Source organism: Ciona robusta, chromosome 7 (genome assembly GCF_009617815.1).
Source record: "Ciona robusta chromosome 7, ASM961781v2".
NCBI lineage: Eukaryota > Metazoa > Chordata > Ascidiacea > Phlebobranchia > Cionidae > Ciona > Ciona robusta.
Genome location: NC_143241.1, coordinates 1427032 through 1446879, shown reverse-complemented (window position 1 = coordinate 1446879; position 19848 = coordinate 1427032). Strand labels below are relative to the sequence as shown.

General features: G+C 36.9%; 3 protein-coding genes and 1 pseudogene across 7 annotated transcripts; all 4 read left to right on the top strand.

Moving 5' to 3' along the window:
* Positions 1-629: 629 nt before the first annotated feature.
* LOC149733351 (uncharacterized) lies at positions 630-5480 on the top strand. Of its 2 annotated transcripts, XM_089882097.1 has the most exons (5): positions 630-1771; positions 1829-2101; positions 2205-2434; positions 2927-3138; positions 4541-5480. In XM_089882097.1, the coding sequence occupies exons 1-5, from the start codon at positions 1717-1719 to the stop codon at positions 4614-4616; spliced, it is 846 nt and encodes a 281-aa protein (XP_089738223.1). In that variant the 5' UTR covers positions 630-1716; the 3' UTR covers positions 4617-5480. The 2 variants fall into 2 exon arrangements, with proteins under 2 accessions (XP_089738223.1, XP_089738224.1); XM_089882098.1 differs by having other exon boundaries at positions 639-1771; positions 2927-5480.
* Positions 5481-10018: 4538 nt separating this feature from the next.
* Positions 10019-14815, top strand: LOC149733350 (uncharacterized). Of its 2 annotated transcripts, XM_089882095.1 has the most exons (5): positions 10019-10255; positions 10313-10585; positions 10687-10916; positions 12745-12956; positions 13974-14815. In XM_089882095.1, the coding sequence occupies exons 1-5, from the start codon at positions 10201-10203 to the stop codon at positions 14113-14115; spliced, it is 912 nt and encodes a 303-aa protein (XP_089738221.1). In that variant the 5' UTR covers positions 10019-10200; the 3' UTR covers positions 14116-14815. The 2 variants fall into 2 exon arrangements, with proteins under 2 accessions (XP_089738221.1, XP_089738222.1); XM_089882096.1 differs by lacking the exon at positions 13974-14815 and having other exon boundaries at positions 10034-10255; positions 12745-13041.
* A 347-nt stretch (positions 14816-15162) lies between these two features.
* On the top strand, positions 15163-17506 carry LOC149733349 (uncharacterized). Of its 3 annotated transcripts, none has more exons than XM_089882100.1 (3): positions 15163-15833; positions 15905-16065; positions 16244-17506. In XM_089882100.1, the coding sequence occupies exons 2-3, from the start codon at positions 16063-16065 to the stop codon at positions 16736-16738; spliced, it is 498 nt and encodes a 165-aa protein (XP_089738226.1). In that variant the 5' UTR covers positions 15163-15833; positions 15905-16062; the 3' UTR covers positions 16739-17506. The 3 variants fall into 3 exon arrangements, with proteins under 3 accessions (XP_089738226.1, XP_089738225.1, XP_089738229.1); XM_089882103.1 differs by having other exon boundaries at positions 15164-15833; positions 15905-15967; XM_089882099.1 differs by having other exon boundaries at positions 15905-17506.
* LOC149733348 (uncharacterized) lies at positions 17388-19848 on the top strand (annotated as a pseudogene).

Genomic DNA, 19848 nt, shown 5'->3' with positions numbered 1-19848 from the left:
ATTATCGTTGTATCATAACTGTATACACCATGTGCTACTAAATACGCAGCAAACTTAATCCGACTATAATAATGTACCAACATGATATATACTGTGCCAATATCTAGCAATATTTATTACGAAATAGTAGGGATTCACACGTGGGTTCATTACATCATAATAGCGATTGTTTGACCTGGCAATTAATTGCAACATAATAGCAATTCCCACGTTGATTATTTGCGTCACAATAACGGTTGTCCCCTTGATTATTTTGCCTGCGGCTGCTTGAAAGCAAGTTCGATATTTGCCTTTTCACGTAAGCGCATTAAAGTATAGATAGTTTGCAAAAATACTTCGTACACGCGTAAAGCAACGCCTCGATTTTAAAAACTCACTGACAGCAAGGGAGCATAGCTAGCTCATAGGAAAAAAATAATTTTGTCTTTAATTTAATTATTACATTCGAAATAATCTATAGAAATTTCCATCAGTTGCAACACACATCTAACCGAAAATGCGTTAATCGCCGGCCGCACTTCCAAGGTCTCACAATCTTTATCGCGTCCGCCGATCAAACAGTATTGCCGCAACGCATTTATGACGTCACACGGACGGCTTGTGTTTAGCTTTTATGCAAAGAAAATATAAAACGTTTCGCAAAATTGGCCAATCGAGATTATTGCTAAATAACAAATATCTGCCGATTATATCAACCCTGAAACCTCAATAAAGGTCATTCTACCTGGCGCAAATATGCAGCGTCTTTTGACAGAAAGTCGTAGATAGTATGGGATATTTAATAAGGGGTACCCTGGATTTTCAAAAGTTAGGCGCCTATGGACCGCGGGCCCCATTATCATGTAAGACCTGAAACTCTCTGCGAGCCGCTCAAAATCCCGGGCCGTATATGTTGCCCCCCTGGTGTAAACGTAACGAAAGCAACGATAAATGCGTAGGCTGCGAAACTGCCTTTTCTATCCGAAAACCGCGTGTAGTTTATTAAAATATGTTGAATAAACTTCCCGAAAATTAAAAATCACGTTATTTTATGTGAGTTTAGCAGGGTATGCAGGCATACCTTGCATACCCGTGTTTTACGCCAGTGTCTAGCATCATCAGTCTGTTATTCAAATACGTTTAATCGCCCTTTAAGGACTCTGCACACCAGAGGCGGTTGACGGTTGCGGCTAGCGGTGCGGAGCGGTCGCGATCGTTCGCGGATTTTCCTCGCGACATTCGAAACGGCATGGGGCTACACACCCGCAGTGCGGTTGGCGCTAACGCGGCGACAAGTCATTTTTATGGCCAAGAAATCTGGGTCATTGTGCTGGACAAATTGAGTGTTTCTGTGTCGTAAATATGTTGGTTTACAGTAATTAATCATGAAACAATTAATATGTGAACAAAACTATTTAAAACTAATCATAACAAGCCAAATACCCCACAAAAACAAGGTTCTGCACCCGGCAAACCACCCAGATACTACTGCGGCTGACGGAAAAGTTAAATCTGGTTTCCGAAAGTTAAATCTGTCTTCCGCTTCAACCGAGAAATCACGTCGTCACGGCATGACGCCGACTGGTGTGAATGCCCCTGCCGCTTTCCGCGAGGTCAAAAACCGCACCGCTACCGTCAAACGCGTCTGCTGTGAATCCAGCTTAAGTTGTTTCAATTACCTATATTTTAATATAACGCAGATTACTGTAGGGGTTATTTCGATTACTATTGGTCATTATGAAGTGCATTTGGTTTGTGTTGCTTGTAGAAGTTATGAGCGTAGTTGATTCACGTAAGTTGTTTACGTTAAAGTTGTAAATTAATATTTATTAATGAAATTTAACAACAGATCGGACGCTGACCAACGGGGGGAGTTATGAAGTATCTTCGTTTTCCACGAAAGCTAAATCAATAGCAGAGGTGATCTACATGATGTGCTTGCCCAAAGTTCCTGATTACGTTCACGCAACAGCAAGACCAAGCAACCCATCTTTGCCCCACAAGTTCAACGTGACCATTCTTGATATTAAGAAACTCAGCTTTATAGTTGAAATAGAGCGAGTTGATCAAGCTACAAGGTGGGATTGGATGCCGATAACTGTGGATTGGTCCTCGTATATAGGTACGAATGTAAAACTATATTCCACGATCACGAATGATAACAATCTCATTTAGCTTAATATCAACTTATAGTAAATAAAATATAAATTTATTTTTCCTTAAAGGTAACGGAATGGTTTATCAGAATCTGATCCTTTGGATTCCTGATGCTGCAGATAAAAGATTCATGAACCTTACCACAGCATCGAAGTACTGCACTGACAATGGCGGTCGATTGGTGGATATTGTGGATAAAGCGATGTACGACGTGGTTTATAACTATTGTCGACAAACCATCGTATTCGGATCACATAGTTGGGCTCGTATTTGGCTCGGTTCAAGTTACAACACAACGGTAAGGATGGAATACACACATATATAACGTATTTATTTATGCATTACATTAATACACACGGTGCGTTCTTCACGGTTGCGTGTAAAACAAATATACTTTACCCTTTAAACGGAAATAAACAACCTAAATATGTGCCAGAAGTAGCGCTGCTTTATATTTACGATGTTTTCCTCAACCAAGCAAAATGTGTGTTACGTAATAGTAGGGATTCACATGTGGATTCATTGCATCATAATAGCCATTGTTTAACCTGTCAATTAAATACGACATAATAACAATTCACACTTTGATTATTTGCGTCATTTTGTTCTTTATGGTTGGTTTATTCATATTTTAGCGAAACATATATTAAAGCGATTTTACTTCCAGGTGTAAAAGTTTACATTAAATTGAGAGCAAAATCATTTCGAAAAATATACTTTCAATTTAATGTAAACTTTTAGCCCCTGAAGTTAGTTTCCCAAGTTGAGAAGTTCTGTTATTTATCCACAGACTGATACAGTGACGCAGAGCAACGGGAAACCTGGTTATCATGGAGGTTGGTACCCTGGTTATCCGCGTAGAGGAAGTGGATACAAGACGTACACCGGATTGTTGCTTAACATCGTACCGCCAAGTTCAACCGGCTCCTACCACGGAATGTGGAATCGTCCCCCGACATTGGTTGTTGCGGCCGTTACACCATTATGTTCAACTAACCTAATGTAACTTAGTTAGCATAAGTTGGATGAATTAATATTTAAATGGATGAATGTAACGTATATACAAGGGTCGAAATAGTAGCGTGCATTTTCTCTTTGTTCAAATTTGACGCATTTTTCCGCAAGGTTTAATCACTCACACCAACACACGTTTATAACATTCGTTCACTCTGCGTCGCATTGTAACGGTAATAATAACATCTACGGTAAAAACGGTTAAATATAAAAATATAATAATAAAAAAGTTTAAAAAAACAAATAATTGATTTAAAAATAAATTTATGAGGTATATTCGGTCAAATGTTTAAAATATCTCTCAGCGTGAAATTGTTTAATTTCTATGAAGCAAACACACTTTTAATCCGAACAAGGTAAATGCATTTAATTATGATAATAATCGACGTAACAATTGCTTCTATGTTGCAACAATCTAATTGTTACTCAATCCCTATTATGACGCAATAACTCCACGTGTAAATTGCTATTATGTCGTAACAATCCACATGTTCATGTAACTCGTCGTAATTATAGATTAGTGGGGTAAGACGGGACACTTTATAGCTCCTAAATCCCATATTTCCTGATCATGTTTGTTCATTTAACCAAATGATAAAAAGCAACATCTCACTTCAACCTATATTATATATTGATTTGCATCAATTGTAATAATGATACAACCGGTAAACCTGTTGCGCATCCAAAGCTAAAATCCAAAACCGCGCACACACACGTCGTGTATTCTCTGATCCGGGTTGTTTTGCTGCAGCCTTAGAAAACCCGTACAACGCAGTGTACAGTATAGACGAGATCGTAAATAGAGAAAAATAGAGCTATAGAGTTAATTAATTAAAAATGCCAAGCTGTGTAGCAATAGGCTGTTACAACAACAGCACAAAAAAAACAAAAAAGCGCTTGTTATACGCATTATGACGTCAACCCGGATCTGAGAATTTGAAGTTACGATTCCTTTGTTTATAATTAGTAGCTTTTTTGAAACCATTGTTACATAAAATAATTTCTGCCTGGTACGTTGACCTTACTGCGAGGACGCCAGCCTTATACGCGAAGTTAGTTGGTTTTATGCGTTTGGTAACAGTTTGTCCATCGCTAAGTAAGATTTATTTATCGCAAAATGCTAATTCGACCCTTGCGTATATGTATCCTTGCTTTCGTGGCAACGACAGTAGTTAAAACAGGGGTGTTCTGTTCCATACACCTCGTGCCCGCTTACAAGTTGCCACGTATGTAACTTATTTATCCTCGCATGACGGGGCAACGACAGTCGTTATAACACGGGTGTTCTGCTTCATACACCTCGTGCCCGCTTACGAGTCACCGTATGTAACTTTGTGGGTGATTAATTAATTTGTTTTATGTATAACTGATAATTTGAACAACCCATTAGTGACCCCTATGCTGAAGCAATTAGTGTTGAATGGATTGGCCAAGTTTACGATAGCAGTGACGAGCATGGGGGTTAATTCACATGGACAAATATTTTGCAATCATTATTTTAAAACCTTTCGCTTCTGTTTCCTTTTCAACTCTGATATCGTTGTTACGTTCGTTACACACGATAAAAAAAACATTTGTAAACTTTTTTTTATTTTTAAGTCAGTAGAAAACTCGTCACTATATTTGCGCGCCACCTGCTGCAATGCTTCACAATTCCAACGAACATACTTTACTTTATTTTGCTCTTATTACTACCAGGTATAGTTTAATATAAAATGGCTACTTCGGTTTTGAAACTTCATTTCATTATACCAACGTTTCGTCTGCCAGACGGCGAGACTTCATCATACTAGTATGGACTTTACTTTGCAGTCTACTGCGCAGCATCGTTGATTATTTATTGCGAATATATTGATTGTGTCTTGCTTATTGTGGTTGTATATTCTACATCGCTTAATATTGTAATATAGTAGGGTGGGGAGACGGGACACCTTTAGCACATTGTTTCGTGTTTTAAACCAATAAGCAACGGTCTATGGTAGTCGTGAGGATACGGTTTTATAAATCTTTGAATGTTCTTTGTTTACCACCAAATGTGGGGCGAGAAAAGAGAACGATAGGTTGTCCCATCTTCCCCCACCCTACTATACCTGTTTTACGTCACATTTCTCTGCATATAATCACTCGTGTTGTAGACACAGCCCACGTGACCATACGTGTTTACTCCAACTAAATAATTGTTTGGTCGAAATTATTAAATTCCACGACAGCTTCTAAGCATTTAGCCACGACAGCCCAAACAAGCTTTTGCCCGAAAGTTCATCTTTCGTGATTTTATTAACCGTTGTTGTATAGTTCGCATTATTATATTAAACAGAAATTAATTCAAACATTTTGGTATTTTACCATAGTCATGATGTCTATTATGAAAGGCGGTTTAATATCAGTTGGCCAGCTACACAATTCCAGCAACTACAAGACAAGCGGGAGTGCGTCACCGTTCTCACTTTTCAAGCGTTATGGGTGTTACCATGAATTTGAACTATCTCATATATACTTTTATTAATTAACATTATATTGATAAAGTGTATAGTAGGGTGGGGGAAGATGGGACACTTTGTCAGACGAGATTTTTTTAATTTTCTTTTTACGGATCCCCATTTAATAATAATGAGAAAAATAATGTTACGGAATTATTCGACAGTATTATCACGACTTTATAAAACGCCCGTCAAAGCTGATTACTGTTTTTAAATATTAAAAAATATGTTATAGAGAAACAATATTTTTTGGACAGGTAAAAATGCGAAATAGTAAGGTGCCAATTTTGAATGCTCGCTAAGTCATAGTAAAGAACAACTGAAGTCAAATTTTATAATTGGTGTGCATATAGTCCTTACTGACCTGAATCTACCATTTCAATTTTTCCGTTCAAAACGGTACCGATTTCGAGTTATCGTCACTTACATTTTGACTGGTGACGTCACTGGTGCTTCTTGATTGTGCGCGGCCTATCTCTTACAATGGAAAACGGCGTGCTAACGATTTTCTTTTGGCGATATCTCGGAAACGGCTAAAGATTTTTCAAAGATTCTTTTTTCACAGACGCATTAATACTTATAGTTTATTAATTTATAAAATATTTATTATCATCATATTATTAATTGACAACAATTCAAGAAAATATTAAAACACACGAGGAGTTATTTAGCGATTCGCACAACAGGTGAAGTTTTACTAATTCGAAAACACACAGGATATCAAGTTTAAAGATTCTTTTCCTTGCCCTACTGCTATAATTATTAACATGTTACCTACATTATATTATTGTATAACAATTGGTATTGTTTGAACGACGTTGGGCAATGACAGTCGTTATAACACGGATGTTCTGTTTCATACCAGTCATGGCCGCTTACAAGTTACCACGTAACTGTAAGCTAAACGTTCGCGTCCATAGCGCAAATATATTCGAATATACAAGTAATGTGCCTTGCGTCGACGCAAAACGCGCATGGGGCCCCATGAAACAAAATCGCGAAACGCACCCGTAAAACAAACCGCATTGTGACGTCATAAGAGCGAGTGTAGACGAACGATGACCTAACTATGACGTAACAATATTAGCGAAAGCGACGCGGTAATGACGCGATGTCATTCAACGCAATAGTAGTGATTGTGACGTAAATTTATGTCGCCAGTGACCTGTATTATGACTTAATAATGAACCGTGAAGCGATTCTTGAAATAAATAAGTTAAAAAATAAAATAAGATTAGGTTTAAACGCAAGGAACAATAGTAATAATATTAACATTAGTTAAATAATATAATAATAATGAATAGCAATATACCGGTACAAATTATAATAGTTTTAACTTAAATATTACTCAACTTAAAATCTTGAAATACAATCCACATTAGTTGCAGAACCAACTTCAACCAACCATCCACGTAGTGTAACTGCCACGCATTGGAAGGCGAGTGTTTTGTAAGCGAGGACTGCGAGTCAATCAACCAAAATCGGGGAGGGCTAATCAACGTTGAAAATGTCTTTGGAAGCATTTTTTGTGTTGCCTGATGTTTTTCCATCCGCTAACGGCGCACGTGAGCACTGTGATCAAACAAACACCTTATGTGACGTCACAAGACTGTCGAGGTAGCCGCTATAAACCAACCGCTAGGTGACGACAACACTACACGCATAATACAAACATAAATATCGTATAAATACACAGACTTATTTTATTGTGTTATCATTTTATTGGCAACAATATCAACCGTAATATTCTCACTATCATTGTATTTCAGCTCATTGTTGCTGTTCGTCAAGTATTGCACCTATAGATCATATTTTGTCAAAACGTACAGCGGAGTCCAACTTTTGTTAACCACTGAGCTATACATATAATACATGCATAGTTCAATTTGGTTAACATATGTTACTAAATTTCCACGTATGTTTGTAGGGCGCTGGCCTGTCCAAACTGTCAACCACGCAGGAATAATGGGAAAATATATAATCACCCACAAAGTTATATAAATAGGGAGATTCATATATTAATTTGCCAGCGATATTCATTCCTTTATTTAAACGCACCGAAACGTATGCATTGAATACACACACGGTGTAAACAGGGACGTGCAGGTAACAGCAACCATCATTTACGTCAGGTTTAATTTCCCATTTAATAAAAGGAAGCATGACTGGGGCAATGGAAAAATACAAATAGCGCTGTTAAGCAGAACAACAGGGTAAGAAGCTTTGTCATTCGAGTCGCGTTAAATGTATTGGAGTCGTTCAGTTATTTCAGTTGGTTGGATACTGTGGTTAGAGCAGTTGCAGAGGTTTATTTGTATCGAAAGTAGTTACTGTATGATAATCGGTTTGGCTTCACCGTATTTCTAAAGCAACATTTTAACCGTAACTACGCAAAGGTAAAATAAAAAGCTGAAATTGTTAAGTAGCATACGTATTGTGTATAAAAAATTAGACAACAAGGAAAGAAAATGCAGATATTTCTTGTAATGTTATACTAATGTGTGAGGTTTCGTTTTTGTTAACTTTTGTAAGTCGCGCATATACGCATCGAAAACCGTGTAATAACTTGCCGAGTTACCCCATCATGCGATGATAAATAAGTGATTCAAGGATGGCTTGCTTTATTGTAAGCAGTAAATTTTCTACGAACCAAATATAAGGTTTAAGTAACTGATATTATATGTACATTTTTAACGAATGAGTGTAAAAATACTAGATTTTAACATATCCACCAATACAAAGCAGACACGCATTCGGCGTTCCAGTTTATGTCATATTTTTGGGTTGCCAACAATTTGTTTACTGTTGCAGCAATTACGTTGCTTTTGCAATATTGCACCAGCTGAATACAGCTAAGGTACGATCGTTTTATTTAAACATAAATAACCGAACATATTTTGCTGCAGTTCCAATTAAACGTCTGATAACAGCATGCGTGTGTTAGTTGTTTACATGGAAAATTCTTACATGTACGTAGACACCTTATATTACATCGTATGGCAGCGACGCGTTACCTCTGGTTTATATGAACATTTTCCATTTAATTAAACGGAAGCATGACGCGGATGGTGGAAAACATCCGATCGAATGTTAGGGAAAACACCTATTGTATAGTTAATATTTGACCTGGCAATTAATTGCGACATAATAGCAATTCACACGTCGACTATTTGCATCAAAATAACGGTTGTCCCCTTGATTATTTAGCCTACAGCTGCTTGAAAGCAGGTTCGATATTTGCCTTTTCACGTAAGCGCATTAAAGTATAGAATAGATAGTTTGCAAAAAATACTTCGTACACGCGTAAAGCAACGCCTCGATTTTAAAAACTCACTGACAGCAGCATAGCTAGCTCATAGGAAAAAAATAATTTTGTCTTTAATTTTATTACATTCGAAATAATCTATAGAAATTTCCATCAGTTGCAACACACATCTAACTGAAAATGCGTTCATCGCCGGCCGCACTTCTAAGGTCTCACAATCTTTATCGCGTCCGCCGATCAAACAGTACTGCCGCCACGCGTTTCGGACGTCACACGGACGGCTTGTGTTTAGATTTTATGCTAAGAAAATATAAAAACGTTTCGCAAAGTTTGCCAATCGAGATTATTGCTAAATAACAAATATTTGCCGATTGTATGAAACCTCAATAAAGGCCATTATACCTAAGTCGTAGTTAGTATTGAATATTTATTAAGGAGTACCCTGAGTTTTCAAAAGTTAGGCGCCTATAGACCGCGGGCCATATTATCAAGACCCGAAACATTCTGCAAGCCGCTCAAAATACAGGGCCGTATATGTTGCATACCCGTGTTTTACGCCAAACGTAACGAAAGCAACGATAAATGCGTAGATTGCGAAACTGCATTTTCTATTCGAAAATTGCGTGTAGTTTATTAAATATGTTGAATAAACTTCCCCAAAAGTATAAATCACGTTATTTTATGTGAGTTTAGCAGGGTATGCAGACATACCTTGCATACCCGTGTTTTACGCCAGTGTCTAGCATCATCAGTCTGTTATTCAATTACGTTTAATAGCCCTTTAAGGACTCTGCACACCAGACGCGATTGACGGTTGCGGCTAGCGGTGCTGGGCGGTCGCGATCGTTCGCGGATTTTCCGCGCGACATTCGAAACGGCAGGGGGCTTCACACCCGCAGAAATCTGGGTCAATGTGCTGGACAGATTGAGTGTCTCTGGGTCGTAAATATGTTGATTTACAGTAATTAATCATGAACCAATTAATATGTGAACAAAACTACTAAAAACTAATCATAACAAGCCAAATACCCCACAAAAAACAAGGTTCTGCACCCGGCAAACCACCCAGATACTGCTGCGGCTGACGGAAAAGTTAAATCTGTCGTCCGCTTCAACCGAGAAAATCACGTCGTCACGGCCTGACGCCGACTGGTGTGAATGCCCCTGCCGCTTTCCGCGAGGTCAAAAACCGCACCGCTACCGTCAAACGCGTCTGCTGTGAATCCAGCTTAAGTTGTTTCAATTACCTATATTTTAATATAACGCAGATTACTGTAGGAGTTATTTCGATTACTATTGGTCATTATGAAGTGCATTTGGTTTGTGTTGCTTGTAGAGGTTATGAGCGTAGTTGATTCACGTAAGTTGTTTACGTTAAAGTTGTAAATTAATATTTATTAATGAAATTTAACAACAGATCGGACGCTGACCAACGGGGGGAGTTATGAAGTATCTTCGTTTTCCACGAAAGCTAAATCAATAGCAGAGGTGATCTACATGATGTGCTTGCCCAAAGTTCCTGATTACGTTCACGCAACAGCAAGACCGAGCAACCCATCTTTGCCCCACAAGTTCAACGTGACCATTCTTGAAATTAAGAAACTCAGCTTTATAGTTGAAATAGAGCGAGTTGATCAAGCTACAAGGTGGGATTGGATGCCGATAACTGTGGATTGGTCCTCGTATATAGGTACGAATGTAAAACTATCGCATGGTCACGAATGATAATAACAATCTCATTTTGCTTCAATTTATTATATTATATAAAATATAAATTCATTTTTCTTACAGGTAACGGAACGGGTTATCAGAATCTGATCCTTTGGTTTCCTGATGCTGCAAATAGAACACCCATGAACCTTACCACAGCATCGAAGTACTGCATTGACAATGGCGGTCGATTGGTGGATATTGTGGATAAAGCGATGTACGACGTGGTTTATAACTATTGTCAACAAACCATCGTATTCGGATCACATACATCGGTTCGTATTTGGCTCGGTTCAAGTTACAACACAACGGTAAGGCTGGAATACACACATATATAACGTATTAATTTATGCATTACATTAATACACTTGGCGCGGCGTTCTTCACGGTTGCGTGTAAAACAAATATACTTTACCGTTTTAACGAAAACAACCTAAATATGTGCCAGAAGTAGCGCTGCTTTATATTTGTAACGCTTTCCTTAACCAAGCAAAATGTTTGTTACAAAATATTAGGAATTCACATGTGAGTTCATTGCATCATTCATTGTTTAACCTGTCAATCAAATGTGACATAACAGCGATTCAACCTTTAGTTATTTGCATCATAATAGCATTTTTAACTTGTAGGATCTCGAAAACAGGTAAATACCCAAAACGTGGGAGTTCTGTCATAACTATTCAATTACCTATATTACAATGGGAGAAGATGGGACACTTAGGCACATATTGCCAAATATTTCCAAAATCAAAATAGATGACGATTTTTGGGTAATACCACGAACTAGTACTATCATTCTTTTATTAATTGACAACAATTTAATAAAATATAATAAAACACACGAGGAGTTATTTAGCGGTCCGCACAACAAGTAAAATTTTACAAATTTGAAAACACAGGATAAGATGGGACAGTTTAAAATCATTGTTAATTTTGATTATTAAGTGTATTTATAATTAGGAATATACGTAAATAACACGAAAGAATACTGTACGCTTTGAAAATTAAATCTAAACATTCTTTTTCTTTCCCTACTGCCATAGTTTTTAACATGTTACCTATACATTATATTATTGCATAACAATTGGTATTGTGTGAACGACAATGGGTATTGTTCGAACATCAATGGATAAATATTGTATCCTACAAATGTATATGAGCTTGTAATAACAGAAAATTAACAATAACTATTAATAAAGTTTTTATTTTTGCTACAAATTGGGTATTACTACTCTGTTTTTGGCGCAAGCCACTTCTCGTAAATTATCACCAAGTGCAAATGACCAAATTTCGAATATATTTTCAAAATATTATCTTTTTATTATATCAATATCTTATAGTTGAAAACCCCCTGTGGTATAAATTACTAAATTAAAAGCAAATCTTTCAAAGTTTGGCAATGAAAACATAAAAAAACTACAATGTGAGGGAAGATGAGACTCTAAATTAAAATATGTTTACATTAGCAGTATTCTACAACTTGTAGTTAACCTACCAAATTTAACAGGCTGTGCTAGTTTCTTTGCCATGTAAACTTCATATATATAACGTTAAACTGATATTTTTTGTTGTTGTTTTTATCTCAAATTAAATTCATATTGACCCCTGCCTATTTTCTTCACGTTTGACTCAGTGTTTTTTTACAAAACTAAAACTAGTTTTATGAGTCAAAATCAAACTGTACGAAATATTCAAAGTTGTTTTATGAAGCTATGAAACTAGTTTAATCGTTCGCACACGCAAACCAAAAAAAATCCATCGGCTTTACTATGATTTAGCGAGCATTAAAAAATAGCACCTTACTATTTCACATTTTTACCTGTTTAAAGTATACTGTTTCTATTTTACATTTTTTTTAATATTTAAAAACAGTAATCAGCTTTGACTGGGTTTTATAAAGTCGTAATAATACTGTCGAATAATTCTGTAACCTTATTTTCCTAATTATCATTAAATGGGGGTTCGTAAAAAGAAAATTAAAAAAAGTCTCGTCTGACAAAGGTGTCCCATCTTTCCCCACCCTACTATATTTGTTCTTTATGGTTGGGTTATTCATATTTTAACGAAACACAATTAATGTAAACTTTACCCTTTGGAATTTAGTTTCCTAAGTTGAGAAGTTTTGTAATTTATCCACAGACTGATGCAGTGACACAGAGTAACGGGAAACCTGGTTATCATGGAGATTGGTTGCTTGGTGGTCCGCGTAGAGGAAGTGGACGGGAGACGTACACCGGATTGTTGCTTCGCATCGTACCGCCAAGTTATACCACCTCCTTTCACGGAATGTATAATTGGCTCACGACATCGGGTGCTACGAGCACTACACCATTATGTTCAACTAACCTAATGTAACTTAGTTAGCATAAGTTGGATGGTGAATGAATTAATATTTAAATGGGTGAATGTAACGTATATACAAGGGTCGAATTAGTAGCGTGCATTTTCTCTTTGTTCAAATTTGACGCATTTTTCCGCAAGGTTTAATCACTCACGCCAACACATGTTTATAACATTCGTTCACTCTGCGTCGCATTGTAACAGTAATAATAACATCTACGGTAAAAACGGTTAAATATAAAAATATAATAATAAAAAAGTTTAAAAAAATAATTTATTTAAAAATAAAATGAATTTATGAAGGATATTCGGTCAAATGTTTAAAATATCTCTTAGCGTAAAATTGGTTATTTTCTATGAAGCAAACACACTTTTAATCCGAACAAGGTAAATGCATTTAATTATGATAATAATCGACGCAACAATTGCTTCTATGTTGCAACTCGTCGTAATATCGTAATTATAGTTTAGTGGGGTAAGATGAGACACTTTATAGCAGCCAAATCCCATATTTCCCGATCATGTTTGTTCATTTAACCAAATGAAACGATAAAGCAACATCTTACTTCAACCTATGTTATATATTGATTTGCATCAATTGTAATAATGATACAACCGGTAAACCTGTTGCGCATCCAAAGCTAAAATCCAAAACCGCGCACACACACGTCGTATGATTGAAGTTACGATTCCTTTGTTTATAATTAGTAGCTTTTTTGAAACCATTGTTACTTAAATATATTTTTGTTTCCCTGGTACGTTGGCTTACTGCGAGGACGCCAGCCTTATACGCGAAGTTAGATGGTTTTATATGTTTGGTAACAGTTTGTCCATCGCTAAGTAAGATTTAGTTATCGCAAAATGCTAATTCGACCCTTGCGTATATGTTCGTTGCAACGACAGTCGTTATAACACGGGTGTTCTGCTTCATACACCTCGTCCCCGCTTACAAGTAACGGCGTATGTAACTTTGTGGGCGATTTATTAATTTGTTTTATATATATCTAATAATTTGAACAACCCATTAGTGACCCCTATGCTGAAGCAATTAATGTTGAATGGATTGGCCAAGTTTACGATAGCAGTGACCAACGTTTCGTCTGCCATACGACGACACTTTATCATACTAGTATGGACTTTACTTTGCAGTCTACTGCGCAGCATCGTTGATTATTTATTGCGAATATATTGATTGTGTGTTGCTTATTGTGGTTGTATATAGTAGGGTGGGGAGACGGGACACCTTTAGCACATTGTTTCGTGTTTTAAACCAATAAGCAACGGTCTATGGTAGTCGTGAGGATACGGTTTTATAAATCTTTGAATGTTCTTTGTTTACCACCAAATGTGGGGCGAGAAAAGAGAATGAAAAGATGTCCCATCTTCCCCCACCCAACTATACCTGTTTGACGTCGTATTTCTCTGCATATAATTAACTCGTCTTGTAGAAACAGCCCACGTGAACAAACGTGTTTTCCAACTAAATAATTGTTTGGCCGAAATTTTTAAATATTTAAATTCTACGACGGCTTCTCAGTAGCCCTTTATCCACAACATCCCAAACAAGCTTTTGCCCGAAAGTTCATCTTTCTTGATTTTACTAATCGGTGTTGTATAGTTCGCATTATTATATTAAACGGAAATTAATCCAAACATTTTGGTATTTTACCATAGTCATGATGTCTATTATGAAAGGCGGTTTAATATCAGTTGGCCAGCTACACAATTCCAGCAACTACAAGACAAGCGTGAGTGCGTCACCGTTCTTACTTTTCAGTATAAGTGTTTCGTATTAGGATGGCCCAAGTCCATAATATCTCATGTTAAAAACAAAGCGTTATGGGTGTTACCATGAATTTGAACTAAATTGTCATATGTATTTTTATTAATTAACATTATAGTAATAAAGTGTATAGTAGGGTGGGGGAAGATGGGATACTTTGTCAGACGAAACTTTTTTAATTTACCTTTACGCGGACGATTTAAAGATAATCAGGAAAATAATGTTACAGAATTATTCGACAGTATTATCACGTCTTTAAAAAACGCCCGTCAAAGCTGATTACTGTTTTAAAATATTAAAAAAAATGTAAAATAGAAACAGTATACTTTGAACAGGTAAAAATGCGAAATAGTAAGGTGCCATCTTTGAATGCTCGCTAAGTCATAGTAAAGAACAACTGAAGTCAAATTTTCTAATTGGTGTGCAGATAGTCCTTACTGAGCTGAATCTACCATTCCAATCTTTCCGTTCAAAACGGTACCGATTTCGAGTTATCGTCACTTACCCTGTTTACATGACGGTTTAAGTCGGATTCGAATCCGACTCATCGATCCACTACTCTCGTTTTCGGCGAAGAGAAAAAGGCGAGTCGGATTGAAGCCGACCGATCCTCAATCCGCTCAGACTAGTGGTTTACGGGTCGGATTTAGCGATCGAGTTGGATTGAATAATCGGAAATGTTGATGTTTAGGACTTGTTATACAGTTAACGTAGTGTTTTTGCACGGAATATGATAGTAGCAGTGTGGGTGTACATCTGCTGGCAACACAGTGTGGGTGTAAATCTGCTGGCAACAAATTCCCATGAATTCTTCACTAGTACTGCAAATTTTAATACCTTATAGAGAGCATGGACCACCATAACAACATAGCATATTGACCAGCATTATTTGCAAGAGCAATTGCTTGTACATGTACTTGTCAAGTAACACAATAATCAGATATTGTAGTAGTATACAGTCAAACTATTTTTTATTATAAATTATTATTTTGGAGGATTATTCAACACATTTGGCAGCAAAAAGTACAACAAAAGTTATGCATTGAATTCAAAATGGTAGAGTGACCGAAGTGATGGAAGATTAAAGAATGCAAATGCGCAAAAGGTTAGTACACATGGGACTCCCATGATGGAGGACTTTTAGTGCCTTCATTAAAACTGAAACTTATATTTCAGGAACCATCAACACCACGAGAACAATTTTGTAAGAAAACAAGATCGGGATTTCTTGAGATTTCTGTAAGAAATATTAGAGTACCGGATAAAAGTTCATTTGTTCGGCGCCAAAAGCTCACCGGGCGTCGCAAATTACGGTTTAAAGCAAGCGGCAGACGATGGTGAGGACATTTTTGGGCAAGATGTGGCGGCGAGAGAATTGAACTCTGAGACAATCTCGACCTTCCTTCTGGAGTCGAACTGTGATTGGGTCGACTTTAATTCTAGTCATATGGGCGGTGTATGGGAAAGGCAAATTCAAACTGCCAGAAACGTTTTACACAACCCTTACTTTTGCAGAACTCGCAACAATTAGATGACGAAGCTCTTCGCACCGTCATGGTCGAAGTCGAGAACGTTGTGAATTCGAGACCACTTGCCATCGATTTTCTGAGACCCCTTGCCATCGATTTTCTGAGACCCCTTGCCATCGATTTTCTGAATGATCCCGGAGCTCCTGAACCAATTACCCCAAATCATCTATTAACAACAAAATCACGTGTTTTATTACCTCCTCCAGGTTCCTTTCAAAAGGCCGATCTTTACGTTCGATCCAGATGGCGTCGTGTTCAGTTTCTAGTAAATCAGTTTTGGTCACGCTGGAGGAAAGAATTTCTACTGTCATTTCAGCCAAGGCAAAAGTGGGTGCAAACAAAGAACGACATTTCAGTTAATGACATCGTACTACTGGACGAACCGAACTCTCCACGAAATAAATGGAAGATGGGACGAGTGTTGGAGATTTTCCACAGCGAAGATAAACTGGTTCGACATTCCCCAACGGAGAGCCACTAGAACTTGTACATATTCCATGACCTATTACTCGTTTAATTTAATCGTTGAATAGTTTCAGAAGTGCTTTACATGCTATAATAAGCTAATAGAACTAAAAGATTTAAACAATATTGTGAAATTGTATAACATTTTTGGGAAGCCATGTAACTGGCGAGCGCCAGGTTGCGTAATCCAATTTTGTGTTTATTTCTCTGTTTGGTTTAATATATGTTTTCATTAAATAGTTGTATACGTTGCCCTGCCTTTATACGTGGCCCTGCCTTTTTTCCTTTCCTGCAGTCTGAGTCGTTTAAATTAGTCATTATGAAATGTAACGGGCTAGACGTAGTTAGCAAATTTATCTTTAGTGGGAATAGAGCATTGAACTTGTTTTTGTGCTATGTTCCCACTAAAGATTTCTTTTATCTTTAATGGGATTAGAGCATTAGGCGGTTCAATTTCTTCTTGGACAGCATTCATTCATTTGTCATTTTCTACAATTGTCTCCTGTAGCCTCCGATAAATTTATCAAAGTTAATTACTTCATCATCTTTAAAACATGTTGCTTTCCTTGATGTTTCTGTGGTTCTTTTCTTTACTTCTTAATTAAAAGAAAAAACAGATGGAACAGCAGTATCTTTTAAAATAGCTCTCTTCATGGCTAAAATATATGTACAAGTCAATACGCTACATTGCAGGTATCAATTATTTTTGGTTGATACATTAAGATGAGTTTAATATACTCCACTGTTTATTTGTAGGTCAATTCTTTGTAAACATTAGTGGAGCCAATCGAACAAGTGGAACATAAGTGGTCGGATTTAAAAAGTTCAGCGAAGAAGTCTGTGTCTGAATGGACGAGAGAGTCAACCAAAACTGATGGCGATGTAAACAAAGCGATACCACCTACTGATCTACATTTTAAAATCATCAATATCATATTGGACAACACAAGCTGTGTGTGGAATAGAGGGTGCATCATCTCTTGAAAGTGGTTACAGTTAAGTGAATTCACCAAAAATGTTTCATTCATCTATCCATATGTTAATATTTTGTACAATTTATTATAGAAGATGCTGCAGAGTTTACATGTACAAGCCAATCTGCATTTGCAACCCAATCAACATCATGTACAGGTGAAATTCAAGAAACAACAGAACCACATCTAATTACATCAAATGAAGCAAGCTGCATTGAAATTGTCGAACCAATAACTCCTGCATCATCATCACACTCCGAAACAATTAAACCAAGAACAAAGCCACGTCGCTATGAACAGGAGAAGGACATAGTAGAGATTCAGCAGGGAATTTTAATCGAAGTTCGTAACCTTGCAGCAATTCAACAGCAACAATTGGAACAGATGCTCTGTAGAATAAAATTTGATGTCATTCTTTGATAATGACACATACAAGACATACTTTTCTACAGTTAATATGTGCTTGGTTGTAACTCTGTTGTGAAGGGGTGTTTGGATTGGTTATAGGGGGTCATCAACCATGGTTTTAATGGATACCCACTATCACATAACAAAATATCATTGTAGTATTTTCCACTTTCGAAATGCTGGTACACAATCATCACAAACAGCCTGTAAAACAGAAAACTAAAATACTGTTCATATTTCAGTTAAAAATAAACGACATGCCTGCACATTGATTGAATGAAACCCCTTGTTGACGTAGAGGTGCTCATCTTTATTTGGCGCAATGATGAGAATATGGGTACCATCGAACTTACCACGCCTGGGAACTGTGCAATAGAATGAAAATGGTGCTTGATCATAATTGAAGAATCTCTGTCAGGCATTCGTATAATCTGATGACGCTTTGAAATCAAACTATCCATGAAACGACGAAGTACTACACTGACAGTTGGTTAGGAAACATTAATGTTGTCTTTGGCTGAATTTTGAAAACTTCCAGTGATATTTTTGCTCTTCAACTGCGAAAGGCATTTTTACTGCTGCTTTTCGGTTTCAAATCTTTGTATAAAAGTGGTCTGAGTTTCACGTTAGTTAGCGAGCGGTTTTGCGAGTTTGAGTTAGCGAGATGGTGCTTCGTAATACTAAAAGTCAATAACTTAACGAAAAAGTACGTCACTACCGAGCACGCTAAACTTAGCGATATGTGTTCATAATGCCGCGCCAGTTTGTGTGGGATGAACTACAGTCACATTTCTCCACTGGGTTTCAGTTTAGTTTTTAGCTCTTTCACATTACGCATTTTAAAATAATTTCTATAAAGGAGACAGATTTACTGTACATCAATTCGCTGTCAAATTCCACCACTGAACTTTGATGTGACGTTACAACATGTATGTCCAAATGGATCAATAATAGAAATTGTCAAATTTTACAAACATACATTTTAGAAAAACTAAAGTAAAATAAATTTACTTACACTTTTCTTCTCTTTCAGTCAAAACGCATTCAATCGAAAAAGGGTCCAGCACAAGTACATTTTTGTTTTTGAGTCATCATGTTTAAAGAAAAATTCATAACCTTTTAGGACAAATAGTACAACAGTAAAATTTAAAAATAAATAACCAAACAAATATTACTGTACTAATGTAGCTGTACAAGTTCTTTAAAATTAGACCTAACTAAAAAAAACAAGCCACTTGGTCGATTGCAATGTGCAAAATGATCGATGTAACAGCCTGACATTTCCATTCAATATCGTGGAAATTAATAAATCATGTGGTGCTATCTTCCACAATTCTTGAACCTGCATTTGTTGTTGGTTTAATTTGGAAAAAGTAGGTTAAACACCCTACATATCAACAGTTGTTGATAATGAAGGATAACACCTGGAAAAGGGCAACTCTTTATTAGGCACAGGGGTGTCTGGACGGAGGCAAGTCATCTCAACAGAAACAGGGGTTTAAAACAGCTTTTTTCGGCATGGAAATAGGCGAACTGCAAATAAACATAGCATTTAATTGACCGGCGTACTGGTTAGCGCGCCCGCCTGTAACCCAGAGGTAATGGGTTCAGACTCGTCGCTGCTACCATTGTGGGCGTATGTGTCCTTGGGCAAGACACTTAACGACAATTGCTCCAACCCAGTGGCCACTAATGGGTTGTCCAAATTATGAGCCATACATAAAAAAATACAAAAAAAAAATAA

Coding starts and splice junctions, on each gene's coding strand:
- LOC149733351 (XM_089882097.1), top strand. CDS start 1,717: ATGAAGTGCATTTGGTTTGTGTTGCTTGTAGAAGTTATGAGCGTAGTT. Junction 2,435..2,926: donor GTTCAAGTTACAACACAACG/GTAAGGATGGAA, acceptor ATTTATCCACAG/ACTGATACAGTGACGCAGAG. Junction 3,139..4,540: donor TTATGTTCAACTAACCTAAT/GTAACTTAGTTA, acceptor ACAACCCATTAG/TGACCCCTATGCTGAAGCAA.
- LOC149733350 (XM_089882095.1), top strand. CDS start 10,201: ATGAAGTGCATTTGGTTTGTGTTGCTTGTAGAGGTTATGAGCGTAGTT. Junction 10,256..10,312: donor TATGAGCGTAGTTGATTCAC/GTAAGTTGTTTA, acceptor ATTTAACAACAG/ATCGGACGCTGACCAACGGG. Junction 10,586..10,686: donor GGATTGGTCCTCGTATATAG/GTACGAATGTAA, acceptor TTTTTCTTACAG/GTAACGGAACGGGTTATCAG.
- LOC149733349 (XM_089882099.1), top strand. CDS start 16,187: ATGGGAAAGGCAAATTCAAACTGCCAGAAACGTTTTACACAACCCTTA.